The sequence below is a fragment of the Curcuma longa genome, chromosome 14 (genome assembly GCF_044706935.1).
Source record: "Curcuma longa cultivar G26 ecotype Majalengka, Jawa Barat chromosome 14, ITB_CL_G26_1.1, whole genome shotgun sequence".
Lineage (NCBI taxonomy): Eukaryota > Viridiplantae > Streptophyta > Magnoliopsida > Zingiberales > Zingiberaceae > Curcuma > Curcuma longa.
This window is the reverse complement of record NC_133874.1, coordinates 8,252,987-8,267,665: the sequence shown is the minus strand read 5'-3', so window position 1 is coordinate 8,267,665 and position 14,679 is coordinate 8,252,987. Positions and strand designations below refer to the sequence as shown.

Here is a 14,679-nt window from a genome sequence, read left to right as displayed (position 1 = left end):
GCTATCCTATCAAAATATATTTTATTAATTTAGTTAAAATTATTAATTAGGATACAACTGTTCCAAATTAAACTGAAAATCAAATATTAAATTAATTTACTTTAATATAATTTACATGTTATTATTGTATTTACTAATTTATCCAATGAATAAATATAATTCACTTTTCTTTTCAATGAGTCATGAAAAATGTGTGTTTTTAGCTCAAAATTATGATGGCCACGTAGTTTCTTTTCCTATGAATTCAACAAAGTTCCATCAAGTTTGTTCGTTTTCTCAATTTTCATTCCAAAGAAAGAATTTTGTGGTTAAAGCAGGGAAAGGGACAAGCATTTTCAGCCCCTAAAGATTCTCGTAGAAAAATGTGAGAAAATTTGAAGAATTTTAGTGGAAAAATTTGCCAAACTTTTTTTAATAAAAAAATAATTTAAATAGATTATTTTTTTTTAATTTTAAATATTTTTTATTTTAGTTTATATTATTATTTTTTATATATGAAAGTTGAATCGTAAAGATATAATTAAGGCGTTAAGATCCAATGTGATTTGATTTTTCTTTCAGATGTCATATTAATATAAATTTATATATAATCTAATGTCAAAAATGAATCTGATCTGAAAAATTAAATTATGATTAAGGGTTTTAGGATTTGAATCAAATCAGAATGAGATTGAAATTGATTCAGATTTTTTTTTCGAATGGATTCAAATAAGAGTTTTAGAGTATTTTAGACAATTTTACTCAAATTAGAAGATTTTAGAGTTTAATTTATTATTATTATTATTATATATTTTCAATTTTTATTTAATTATTTTATTAAATTGACAATTAAATTTTTTAAATTAATTTTTAATTCTTAAATTTTAATATTTAAATTTTTAAAATAGCAATAATTATCATATAATTTAGATGAGATTTATTATTATATATTTAAATTAAAATATTATTATTATTATTATATATTTTCAATTTTTATTTAATTATTTTATTAGAATTGATCAAGTTATTCGGATTTATAAATTTTTAAATTAATATTTTTAAAATATATTTATTTAATATATATAATTTTAAGAATTCCAAATTAAGAATTTTTTATAACATCCTTATTTCAATTCGATTCAATAGATTTAAATTAGTTTCCGAGCCAATAAACCGAGTCGGTCCGGTCTGCCTGGTTCGGTTTACAGCCATTTGGGTCACATTCGGGAAACGTTCGCTTCCTCCTCCGAGATCCCGTGCTCCTCCGCCCACGGCGGCGATATCTTCTGCGGATCAACCTCCGGCCATGGAATCTCTCCGACAGAGTCTCAACCCCAACAAGCTGCTCAAAGAAGAGTAAGAGTTTCTTTCTTCACGCCGTTCCCTTTTGATCTGAATGTATTCTTACCGGGTTGGCGTTCTCGACAGGTTCGTGAGCAATCTTACGGGATCTTCTATGCTGGAGGTCGTCGCTCTCTCCACGATAATTCCTGTAATGGACTTCCTCTTTCTGTAGCTCTCAAAGCTTAGGCACGGTGGACCATGTTTTGTTTGACCTTTAAATGTTTACTTGTTTTAAGGGTTTGGTAGTCCTTCGCCAATGGAGCAGCTTTGCCCGAGTTAATGGTGAATGTTTTCTAAATTTCTTTAGACAAAATCCATTCTTTGGCTCTAAAACGATCTGTGGTTCTCCTTTCTTTTGTTGTTTATCAAATGACAGATTCAACGCTTTAACGATGTTAACAATGTCTTGTCAGTGAAGATCAATGTTGAGTCTGCCACGTCAAAGAAGGATGGTGGTGTAGCTCCTCGCCATAGTGATTTTAGAAGCTATGCAGTTTCACTCAGTGTTGATTACTTGTGCATTGTTCTTCCCGTTCTTCTGATTCTAACGGTCCGTTGTCACTCTAAGAATAGTAGATATCATTGGAATCTGGTCCATATGATCTGTAATTGTGTTCTTGTGTGCCCCTTAGTTTTACCTATAGTTTGTTGTGCTTTGTCCCAATCAGACAATAAAATTAACTATGCATTTGACCTATTCATTCCAGATTCTTGCTGAATGGGTTCATATGTTCACATTGCTGCTAATAGGTGTCCTACTTCTCTGCATATCAGCTAAAGGGTAACTCATTCAAAATGTTACAATTCTCTATTCCTTCCATAACTTTGATTATTTAATATAGTGATATTGTATTCATTCCTTTTGTTACATGACCTTACCAATGATTATTGACCAAATGTGCTATGGTGTCAGTTCTTCATATATTCATCTTAAAGGAGGAGGAGGACAATTATCTTCTTTGCGGGCAACTATTACATCATATCGAGTATTGGTGGTATAGTGATCACTATAATTTAGTTAATTTAACTCATTTCTCTGTGGATCAACAATCTGAATTGTTCTTTTCTACATAGGTCATCATGACATGCTTGAGTATATTAGCTGTGGACTTTAAAATCTTCCCCCGGCGCTATGCAAAGACTGAAACATATGGTACTAGTATGGTAAGCTCAGCATGTGATTCATTAATTATAAGTCTGGTTAAATGGTTATGAATTGTAATGCTTTTCAAGAAACTTGAGAAAGCTATGCTCGTGCCTAATAAAGATAAAATTGTTTTCTGCATAAGAAAATGTTTTTTTTTTCATATTAAGTTTTGTGAATGTTTGTTTATTCTTAGGGTTGTTCTGGTGGTTTCTACGTTGAGATTTCCATTTTTAACCCTGGTAAACAATTAGGGTAGTGAATGATAGAAGTTAGACTCCATTCATAATTTTATATAATCTCATTAAACGATATGTTCTAATTTGAAAACGTTTGTTTTTTTATTTTGTATTGGGTCAGTATATATAGCAATTGCATTTCCTTTTCTGGTGCAAAATTGTTGATGTTGTTAACCCCTACTAATTATGACTGCTTTTGATTTTCAATAGATGGATCTGGGAGTTGGATCATTTGTCATGGTTAATGCATTAGTTTCAAGAAAAGCACGGAATTCTATCTCAGTGTAAGTAACTCTTTATTTCTTCAGTAATATAATGGATTTTTAGGAAAACTTATTAAGGTCTTTATGTTAATTATAGTTTGCAAATCTATTTACAGATACAATTTTACTGTTTTCTTATACTAAAAGGAATCAGCTTAGAATAAGGCTGGGACAAATGGCAATAAAGAAGGAATCTTTGATGGAAATGTCAATTTACAGTTTCCTTGTTTAATACTGCATATATAACAATAGTGTAGTTATACAATTACAACAAAGTTAATCTTCTCAATTAACATGGTTACCTAATGAAGAAACCCTGTCTTTGAAGAAGGACCTGTTTTTCTGTGTCTCGAAGTTGTAGTCTGAATGATGCAACCAAAGAAAATTAAAAGTTTATTTAGTTATTTTTAAAAATAAAACTGGTTCAGTAAATTAAAGGTGTTCATGGTCTAATAAATTTGACCACATATATACTGAAAATAATTTCTTGAGATGGCATAGGCATTTATGGTTTACCTTACAATTATTTTTGAAAATCCTATCCTATTGTTCAATATTCTCTCCATAGGAATTGGATGGCAACACTCAAGTCTACAAGCCCACTAATATTGCTAGGATTTGGACGACTCATTTCTACAACAGGTGTAGATTATCAGGTAGGGTCCCTTTAGTCACTTCTATACTTTATCAAAATTACTTCCATTGACATCTAACTTGAAATGATAGCCAATGTAATTTACATGTACTAGTGCTTATACTGACCTTTAGCAAAAGTAGCTGACATCTGCATTGCTCAAGTCCATTCTGTAATGTCAATATATAGTTCCTTCTCCAGTTCATGCCTGGGTGACATTTTGTTAGGGCTTACAGGATTAGTCATTAAGTTATCCTTGATGAAATTGTTGATTTTGCACAGGCCAGCAAGCCTTTTATGGCCTTGGTAGTTACTTTTGTTTCTGGATGCTGAAACAACATTTTTGGCTGATTACTTTACCTAAGTTTATCTGCCAAGAAGGCCATGACTCATTTGATTTGCTTGTTCTAAGCATCCATGTAATATGATAGACGATTGGAAGATGGCAAAAATAAAATGCATCACACTTAGATGTATCTGTGCTTTGAGATGAGTGGATAAGTTAGCTAGTGGTAAATTGAAAGTTTAACACTCTAGGCTGTAGATAGAATGTCTACAACTATTACTTGATTTTTGGTATTAAGCAACTGACCCAGTTACTTATACAGTCTCAAAAAAAAAAAAAGTATCATTGAGTAAGATTACATTTACCAGGAGATACCTCATGATATATGCGTTACCTCATTGTCCATTACATCAAAACTGTTCAAAATTCCTTTTATCTTATTTTGTTCTAGGATTAGCATTTAAATTATTTTATTCAGTTTTTCAAGAATTCTTGTAGCACTAGCTGAAGTGAAATGATGGCTGAAGATATGTGCTTATTTGGTTACTAAATCTGACAGAAATTTAGATAGACCGTGTAAAGGCCTTCAGTGTAGTATTGTGCATCATAGTTTACTGTATTTTCCAAATAAGAATTTGTGGCTTTGTGCCCTTTCGAACTTGGATAATTATTGTATATTATCATGAATTGTTTCCGGTCTTTCTTCTAAAGGACAGATCCACATGCATATTTGTTGCTCAATGGTTTAGAAAATTATTTATTCCTCCAGACTCCATATTTGCTTTAACAATTCCAATTCTCAGTGTGATATTGCACCCATACAACATAGCAGTCATACTTTGATATACTAAGTTAGCATTGCTGAAGCTATACAGCAACGTTATATTTTGAATTACTATCCATGATTTTGCTGTGGTTTATTTTCTTTTAAGGGTTATTACAGTTCTCTAACATGATGACTCCTCATATTATGCATAGGCACATGTGGGAGAATATGGTGTCCATTGGAACTTCTTTTTCACCCTCGCTGCAGTGTCTTTACTTTCATCATTATTTGACATTGATCCCAAGTACTGTGGGATAGTTGGTTTGCTAATTCTTGTAGGTACTTCTCTTATTAACATTTGATGGTAGGTCAAATGAGAGCCAAAACATTATCGTTAAATTCATTACAACTTCTGAATCAGTTATATTCTCTTGCCAGGGTACCAGGCATGCTTGTTATATGGGTTAAATGTATACTTGCTCTCAAATGAAAGGATGGCTGATATAGTCAGCCAAAATAAGGAAGGTCTATTCAGTATATTTGGTAATGAGTAACCTCATATACATTCTTCTTACACGCTGTTCTTGTTTTAATTAAATTTGTCTGTTATAAAAATATTTGATTTTTACTTTTAATGAAAAGGAGCTTCACGAATTCTTGTTTATTTACTTTGGAGTTCAATTTCTAGTTTTCTTAGTCTTCTGGAGATCCAGCAAACAGTTCAAACACATCAAAGACATTCCGGGATAAGTCATTTGCAATCAGGATCAGATAACTAATATGTTTATTGTTCAAAGTTTATAATCAACCTGTTGATGAGGAATGACTCATTCCAACTGACTGTAGCTGATTTTCATTTGATTTTTGAGTGGGAGAACATGGGTGGCAGTGTTGGTACCAATAAGAAAAATTAGAAAAAAATGAAAAATAACAAAATAACAAATATTTACTGAATAATACAAAAAAAGATATATATAATTTTTTAAAAAAAGTTATGCATCTACATTTCATTAAATTAATTAATTTTATATTTAAATTAAATATATTATTTAAAATATTAATTAAATAAAAATAATTAATTATTAACGAACTATTAATAATTAAATTGCCTCTGCCTTCGCCTCTCCACCTCTCTAGTGACTTCTTTGCATCTGCATTACACCAAAGGCTCACTTGAATTGCTCTCTTTTCAAATATTTAAAATCATAAATAAGGCTCCTTAATCTAGATCCATTCTTTCTATCACCAACACAATGATACCACACATAGTTCGGATTGTCTCCTTTCCATCTCTTCTTCTTGGAAAAGATTCTGAGTGTAAATTGAAAAAATGGGCCCAAATGTGTGATTTCACTCAAATTCAGCTGATTTTTCCCTTATCTCAATTGATTACCAACTGCTAATCACGAGTTTATCATTAATTTCACCTTGATTAATCTAGATTTCATTAATCTCAGAGGGCTGGCTGAGATTTCTTGCTTGGAATTGGATCAGCATTGACCGATCTGTATCCAACTCAGCTGATCCGCTGATTCTGCAAACCATGGGAGAAAAGTTGTCCAATTGATAAAGACAAAAAACCTTAATAATTTTCTCCAGATTCCATCCATCTGCCTGGCTTCTACAAAAAGTAATGCTGGCAAGAGTAACTCCATTCTGCAGCAAGTTCCCCACTTTGATATGAAACTTTATTTGTGTGTTTTTAGAGCTTGCAATCAATGTATGTGCATAACAGTTATAAAGAAAATAAACTTGTATCAATTAATCTGCTTTTTTACGTTTTGTTTAAACAAATTATCTACTTGATGATTGTTGATAGAACTATTAGTGAACTTGTCTTTGTCTGTGGATGATAATTATCTTTTTTTTTCTTCTAGGGTACTGGGGTATGTATCTGATTGGTGTGCATCTAGGCCGCTATATTCTTTTTGGAAATCATTCATCTAAAAAGGCTAGAAACATTCAAGCTGCAAGAGCTACTGTTTGGATCGTTTCTGTTTTGTTTTGGTAAATATTAACCAAGTTATCTACTGTACTTCAGTCAGTTGCTCACATTTTAAGCTCTTTGGTTCTGCATGCCAATCTCATGCCTTGTTTATTAATTTGAATAGGTTTTTAACTATCATTCTGGACAAATATGTGGAAAGAGTATCTCGGAGGATGGTAAACATTGTTTCTTCATCTTACAAAAGGCTTGAGGACAAATATTATAATGATAATTGCATAGTGCTGCTTTCTACAGACATGAGTTGGATGTTAGTGTGTTTAAAACAGGCCAGCTGGTCTTTGTTTCCAGGTTGATCCACATCAAAATATGGCTGGATTAGAAATTTTTCACTAATTGAACTGGAGCAAACTAGCTCATGTTCTCCATTTAACCAGATGAACCAACCGGTCTGATTTGGAAAAAGTGATGTTTGTTCAATGTTTAGTTGTTCTAGACTGAAGTACAAATATTGAGTTTGCTTCCTCTACACCTTATGCCAATATGTATATAGCTAATAATGCATCTTAAGTTTTGCTGATGTATTCTTTCTGTATTTTTATCATTGTATGCCAAGTGATTTACAAAGCTTCTTTTATGCAGTGCAACCTAGCGTATGTTACGCAGGTCATAGCTCAGAATTTTCAGGTACTAGTTTCACTTTCCACTTTGTTAAGGACTTTCCAGCATCTGAGATGTTTGAAGTTATTTATTAGTTAATCATTCTGCAAACAGTTAGAATAGAGCACCAATTCTCTGGTACCATTTGATAGAAAACAAATCATTATGAGAAAATAAGAGTACTTTTAAGGAGACAGAAAACCACATCCTGAGTATGTGGTTGATATGCAGCAAATCTTGCAGCTTCCTATCAAGTTTAGTAGTAACTGAGGTCACAGTCTAAAATGTTCTTCTATGCCACAATTTCAATCTCCAAATGAAATGTTGTGTTTTTGGTACCATACTTTACTGATTTGCAGCGCTTCAAAGTGCACTGAGATCAAGTCAGCCATGACCACCTGATTTGTTTATCTCTAAATATAAATCTAATATCAAATAGAAATTCAATTGAGTTAAAATCAAATATAACAAGTATATTTTAACTAATGATTATACCTTACTATCCAAAATGAGTGTTGTGCTTCGAATAAGTGTGTTGTGCGTCGAATAAGTGTATTGGTTCTTATAGCATAATAGTGAAATGAACCTTATAATTATCTAAGGATCAAACTAAATAATTCTCCATGGACATTTGGTATTGAATTAGTTTTTCCATGTGTTCATAATTTCATAAATATTAATGGGTTAACCACTAATAATTGAATTGGAAATAGCATGATTGGAATTGGAATAGTTACAAGTATGTGACATGAATGTATCTCTATTTCTCCTACTTCAGTATCACTCCTCTTTATTGCTGCTGGTGTTCCGATTGACGTTTCTCCTCTTCTTCTCTCCTCTCTTTTTATAGACTTTATCTCCCTCTCGTGAGTGGGATTGAATCGAAGGATGAGCCACTAGATGAGAATCTTTCTATTTCAGTTGGCTCTGAAGGGTACCATCTGACACTGCTCTATCTCAGTCATAACCACTGACATTGTGAAAGCACTAGCAATATAATTACATTCACCCATGCTACACAATTTTGTATTACCTAAAACCACAAGGCTATAAATCAACTTGTTGTTAGCAGGGTTATTGTTACTCATGCACTTTTGTGATGGGTGCTATGTTATTAGCTGGGCCTTAAAAGATGAATCTTTTTTCTTTTTTCTCAGGTCCTATCAATTCTCACACTATCAGACTTCATTCCCTACAAAAAGCCTTTAGCCATTGAAGAAGCATTTAACCAAAATCTTCTGGGTTCATTTCTTATGGTTAGTCATTTGTTGTTCATTTTTTTCTAACCTCAGTTGACATAGTTTTCAAATGGCATTCATTCTCTTGGCAGGCAAATGTCCTCACTGGTCTAGTAAACTTGTCTATGGATACCCTATCAGCTTCCCCTGTAACATCATTTACTGTCTTATTGGGTTACTCTTTTCTTTTATCTTTTGTTATTTCAATTCTTTGGTTCTGTGGCATCAAAATTAAATTTTGGTAGATGTTTTGTGTAAATATGTTGAAGAATAATAATGTATTGACTTCTGGAAGTTGACTTCAATTAAATGACTTGGTGTATTGTTAAATTGTTCAATGCCATTTATCTTGATTTCGGATTAAGCATTACATGTTACTAGTACTCATACTTGATTTGAGTCAAAAAAAGATTATTCTTATGTCTAAATTGTTCAAATTTATGCTCCTATTTTGATTATTATCAAAGAGGTGGTTCATCACCTCTAATATGCCCATTAAACGTCTTCTAAATACTGGTTAGATTTATATTATTCTCTTTGAGGTTGGATAGTTAAAAATATAATCATATTTTGTCAAAATCTTGTATTGTGCATGCATACAGAGCTTGAGGCAGTGATCACATGATACGTGGTGAGAGCTTTTCTTTAGTTTGGAATAAACAATGCACCTTAACCATTTATGAATATTGGCCCATTTACATGCAGGTGGCTGAGATGATACAGGACGATTTATGGACCAATCCACTGAAGTACTTCAACAATGTGTGCTGTTTTCTATTTGTCTTATTTCACATTATATCATTTGCGTCTAGGATAGGTTTTAAATGCCAACACTTGTTGACTACTAAAGCACCAGTATACTGTGACTATAGATGGTTCATATTTTTCAGTGTTATTTGTTATATCAATAGTAAAAAAGTCAACGAACTGCTTCTGAATTATATGTTCTAATATCATTATATCAACATGGCTATAATTTTTTTACTTTCTTTTCTCGTCAGGACTACATAAAAATTGACGAGGAGGAGGTACATCTGTGAACAGATGATTAGCACCTTTGATTATTTCTGCATCATGAGAGTGGAGACCTGGCTCGGACAGGACCATAGTTTCTCAATTCCTGGGTTGTTTCAACTTTGTTGGTTTCTAAGGAAACGTCCAGAACGAGCCATTTCTATTATCAGATAAGTCCATTATATACTGGTGTGCAACTTGGACATATTAACTTCTAAAATGTCTTGTTCCAGTCATTTTGCTGGCAAAAACTCAAAAAACTTGAGATGATACATGCTGGTTATATTGCCAATAGAACATGGGCATTAGAAAGTTTGCATTTATAACAAGTTTTGTTTTTTTGGCATTCAGTTGTATTTGGCTCAAAACAATTCGATCTCTATCTTGCATCATTAACCAATAATCACTATTCAAATCCTGGAATTAGGAAAATGGGTTATTACACTATCCATATTTCTAAAGACTACATATATAAAGTGTGTAATTTGATATGTAATGGATCTTGAGTAGACAAGGTGTTACCTTCATCTATCTTATATAAGATTCTGCTTCGTTACTCTCACTTGACTTTGATTTATTTGCCAGAAAGGAGCTGAGCTTGTTGATGAAGACGAGTTAGGAGGAGATGAAGATGGCGAAGGCTATGTAGTGCAACTTTGCATGAAGGGCCTTATCAACTGTGGCTGAACAAGAACAACCCTTTTAGCTGGCCTTAGAGTAGTATTAGGTCACTGCAGGTGCATGGTCAGTCAAGCATTTTGTTGAGGCAAGAATTTCATCCGCGTACACCTTTAATCTTAATGTAAGTTTATGTCCTAAAACATTTCTTCCTGGTTCATATGTGCACCAAAAATTGAATAAATATTATCATTTTCTCTTTTTTTAATCTTAATTTGTTTGTGATTTACTTCAACCATTATCTCTTTACTTAAGTTACAGCAGTATAGTATATATATTATGAAGTTGAGTCTATATTATAGAGAATGTTTGTATGGAAGTTTAAAACTTGTTTACTTCTCGTTCGTTCACTGTTAACTCGCCGACAGATGGTAACACGACATGATACCGAGTAAACAAATTGTGGAGAAATAAAGTGGTCACTCTCAGTTTCACTGCATAGGACACTTACTGATAATACATTTGCCCTCCATTTAATCTGCACTGTCTGGAGCAGTAGTCTCTGTTGTCTTGAGTAATTGTATTTGGGACCATCTCTTTGCTTTCTTCTAACACATCTGTGTGCTTGTGCTTGTTCTAAAATATTATCACTTGAGTTTGAATCCTCATGTTTTTTAGCTGTTGATCATGTGTTTATTCAGAAACAAAAACAAAAACAAAATGTTTGCTTGTCAAGGCCTCAATTAGTTAAACTGCAATTGCCGATTAGCATAGAGAGGAATCATTGGATCCTCCTCAGGCCAAAGTGACTAAATAAACAGTCAGTCCTCATGGCTTCTCTGACCTTGCTGTCCTTTGCAAGGAGCTCATGTGCCTAAATATTTTTCATTATATTTCACTGCAGCAACTCCTTTGTGTCCGAGGACTATTATTATTTTTTCGCTTACATTTTCGTAAATTTCTCACAGGTAAGAGCGTTTCGACGCCTAAAAGATGTTGTGGAGTTGTGCATCTTCTCTTATACAAGGTGTTTATAATATCCATTTGCTCAATTTTTCGTATACTTTTCTGTTGATATTGTATGTGCTTGATTATCTTCGTGTACGTACGCTTGTGTCGAACGACGTACAAATATGTGGTTTGAGACGATATATTTCGTGTAGTTCGAGTTATTTTGCAAACATATGCTAATGGATTGACCCCACTTTGCAGACAAGTCAAGAGTGGCACAGCATGGCGTATTCCTGGATGAGATTCTCTTCTATTCCGACATCACTATGCATATAAACTCCATCTCTTGCATTTTTTTTTCCTACCTGCACTTTTTTAGCTTCCTTAGTAGGTTCTCCTCTCTATAAATCCACAGCTCACATTGCCTCTGAGTTGATCATCCAACAAAAGTTTCTTTGGTTCGAATCATAGTAGTCGGTTTTGTCTATCATGTCAAGCAGGAGGTCTCGACCGATGCAGAGTAGGAGCATCACCGACCGACAATTTGATGATCTTGTGTCGAAACTGCAGTCTGTCCTCCCTGAAGCGCATCTCCAAAGCAATGACAAGGTGAAGTTTGATGTGCACTTTTGGTTAGTAGTGAAATAGTCGAGTAGAATTTTGAACTTTGGGGGTTGTAGGTTTTCGCGGGCAAGTCATTGTGAGATACATGCTACTACATAAGAAGCTTACACCGAGAGGTCGATGATTTGAGTGAGAGGCTATCGGAGTTGCTCACGACGACGGATATAAGCCCGGCGCAAGCCACCATTATTAGGAGCTTAATTGTGTGATTGGGTAAAATGAGACGAGGAAATGTTAACCGATGAATGGTTCGGTTTGCCTAATTACAAGTTGGAAGTGGAATTCGATGAATAACTCTAGTTTTCTTGCTAGATTAAGTATCATTTGTTCGAGTCTATTTATGATAATGTACGACGAGTGTGTTCAAAGAAAATTACTATCCTAATTATCCATTTTTTTAGAAAGGAAAAAAATTAGTATGAGTGAGGTCTTTGGTTGAATATATATATCCTGCGCTCTTACATTTCTTGAGCATTAATTTTTTTTTTCATATTAATTTTTTTTATTTTAAATTTTTTTATAATTAATATTATAATTTAATCATTAAAATTTAAAAATAAAATCTTGAATGATTTAATAATAAACATAATTATTTTATAAAATTTAAATTTTAGAAGTTGTGATTTAAGATTTAGTATATATAAAAAAATAATTTTATCTTAGGATTTAAATTTTAGAGTTTATAATTTAAAATTTAATATAAAAAAATAAAAATAAAAATAAAAAAATAAAATACGAATGTACTTATGAATAATATCTGATGTTGACTTAACATTCTTCGTGTATATATGAGGAGTGATATCTTACGTGTCTTAAAATACGTGACCGTGTACGATATCAAAATTGAAGCGTCAAAAAGAATTTTGAGCGTCTGAAATAGTAAATAATAATATTTTATATTTTATATTTTTTATTTTTTCACTAAGTGTGTTGGATTATTATCCTGTACTTCTTCTCCGATACACCTCATAAGCAATTAAATTTATTTCATTTTAAATTTTTTGTGTTTAATATTATAACCTAACCGCAAAATCATAAAAGAAAAAAAAAAACTTAAATGGTTTAATCGTAAGAAAAAAATAAATAATAATTTTTATTTTAAAATTTATTTGTATTTAATACTCTAACTCAATTCTTAAATTTTAAATAATTTAACCGTAAATTTAAAAATAAAAATATAAAATATAAAATGATACTATTTGGTGCCAGGAAGTTTTTCGAGCGTTCCAATTTTGATGTCGCACATGATCGAGTGTTTAAGATTAATTTCTTAAACAAGATTAATTCCCCCTTTTATATATATATATATATATATATAATTTCTTAAACAAGATTAATTTCCCCTTAATTACATCAGCAGACACGCAGCGCCCGCGAAAACGTGGCCGACTCGCGTCACTTACCGCTCACCGGTTTAACGCGTTTCCTCATTTCGTCATTACTGGTTCTGTGTAGTTGATGGTCGGTCACCGCCCACTGCGAATCTTCCGATCTCTTTTCGGCTCGGCTCGGCTCGGCTGGCTGGCCTCCAAAGCGCCGCTCCTGAGTTCAAATTGCCGTCCCGGAGCCGGAGCCGGAGCCGAGCCATCAGCCACATCGAGCCTCATTCCATAACTATCTAATTGTTTAAGTTTTAACAGCTAATTAATAACTATAATCCCGCGTTACGAGCTGTTTATAAATAACCAGAGCAGAGCAGAGCAGGCAGCGAAGAACACAAAACGATCTGATCGCTCCAATCCGATGCATTCCTCTCTCGATCGGAGGTCCGACGGCTGCGCCTCCGTCGGCTGCTTCGTCTTCCTCCGGCGGCCGTCCTCCCTCTCTCGCTTCGGCTACCGCCCGCTCCCCCGGGCGGCGGGGTTCTCCGACGGGGAGGACGACTCCGGGTCGGCGGTGCGGGTGGTGGTGGGGAAGGAGCGGCGGGTCTTCCTGGTGGAGCCCTTCGTCCTCGAGACGGACCCGCTCAGGGTTCTGATGGCGACGGCGGCGGCGAGGGAGGGGCGGCGGCGGCGGCGGAAAGGCGCCGTCTTTGTCGACGTCGACCACATCCTCTTCGAGCATCTGGTCTGGTTGGTGCACAACGAGTGCTCCTCCGCCGCCGCCACCGCCGCCGCCTCGTCGGCTTTGATTCAGCTCAACTTGGAGGAAATCATTGAGTTCTATTCGCAGGAGAATTGAGGCGACTCGATGTGATGTTCTTATTTTATTATGTGAATTGTCAGAATTAATGATTAAGATGAAAATATAAGTTTTGAAATTATTGAAGAATGTTTTTTGATAATTATACGTTGACAAATTTATTTTCAAATCATTACAAGGATATATCCCTTTGATTTTTTTAATCAAAACATGTCTCATCTCACTATTTTACCATATATATTTGTTTCAAATATCCTCTAATATTATTCAATATGATTAATCTAAATCTTAAACTCTAATTTTTGAATTAGTAGGATGCATTGTAGTAGTTATTATTCTGTATCTACTACAATACATTTGACATACTTAATGTTTAAAAATATTCACATTGCAACAATTATAATTTCATAAATGTTACAATATGGGTTCAAATTCATCTACCATTTACGTTGTAGCAATATATAAAATTATAATTGTTATAATTATTATAGCAATTACGAAATCGTAATTATAATGCAGATTTAACTTATTCACATAATATTCACATTATGATAATTATAAAATCATAACTGCTACAACGTAAATAATTTTGAATGTTAAATATATCAAATATATTGTAACAGCTACAGTTGTAACATGTCTTAAAATCATAAAAATAGATGAGAGATAATAATATAGAATAAAAAGTTAGAAGATATTTTTGTAAATGTACATGACAAAAAAGTGAGATGGACGATATTTTGATAAAAAATCAAATTGAAACACCCCTATGATTTATAAACAAAGGTCATTCTTTCAATTTTTGCCCATTATATATATTAAAAAAAAAAGT

General features: G+C 33.3%; 2 protein-coding genes and 1 pseudogene across 2 annotated transcripts; all 3 read left to right on the top strand.

Annotated features, from left to right (window-relative positions):
• The first annotated feature begins 1,176 nt into the window (after positions 1-1,176).
• LOC141845290 (uncharacterized protein At4g17910) lies at positions 1,177-8,757 on the top strand. The gene is made up of 16 exons (XM_074733352.1): positions 1,177-1,335; positions 1,408-1,471; positions 1,560-1,605; positions 1,737-1,873; positions 2,031-2,104; positions 2,237-2,318; positions 2,398-2,487; positions 2,917-2,990; positions 3,538-3,625; positions 4,868-4,994; positions 5,094-5,198; positions 6,533-6,662; positions 6,767-6,818; positions 7,243-7,287; positions 8,418-8,516; positions 8,591-8,757. The coding sequence occupies exons 1-16, from the start codon at positions 1,286-1,288 to the stop codon at positions 8,741-8,743; spliced, it is 1,416 nt and encodes a 471-aa protein (XP_074589453.1). The 5' UTR covers positions 1,177-1,285; the 3' UTR covers positions 8,744-8,757.
• Positions 8,758-11,570: 2,813 nt separating this feature from the next.
• LOC141845291 (transcription factor ILI6-like) lies at positions 11,571-11,914 on the top strand (annotated as a pseudogene).
• A 1,506-nt stretch (positions 11,915-13,420) lies between these two features.
• On the top strand, positions 13,421-13,989 carry LOC141845550 (uncharacterized). The gene has a single exon (XM_074733608.1). It carries the CDS (start codon positions 13,449-13,451, stop codon positions 13,884-13,886), a length of 438 nt encoding a protein of 145 aa, XP_074589709.1. The 5' UTR covers positions 13,421-13,448; the 3' UTR covers positions 13,887-13,989.
• Positions 13,990-14,679: the final 690 nt, after the last annotated feature.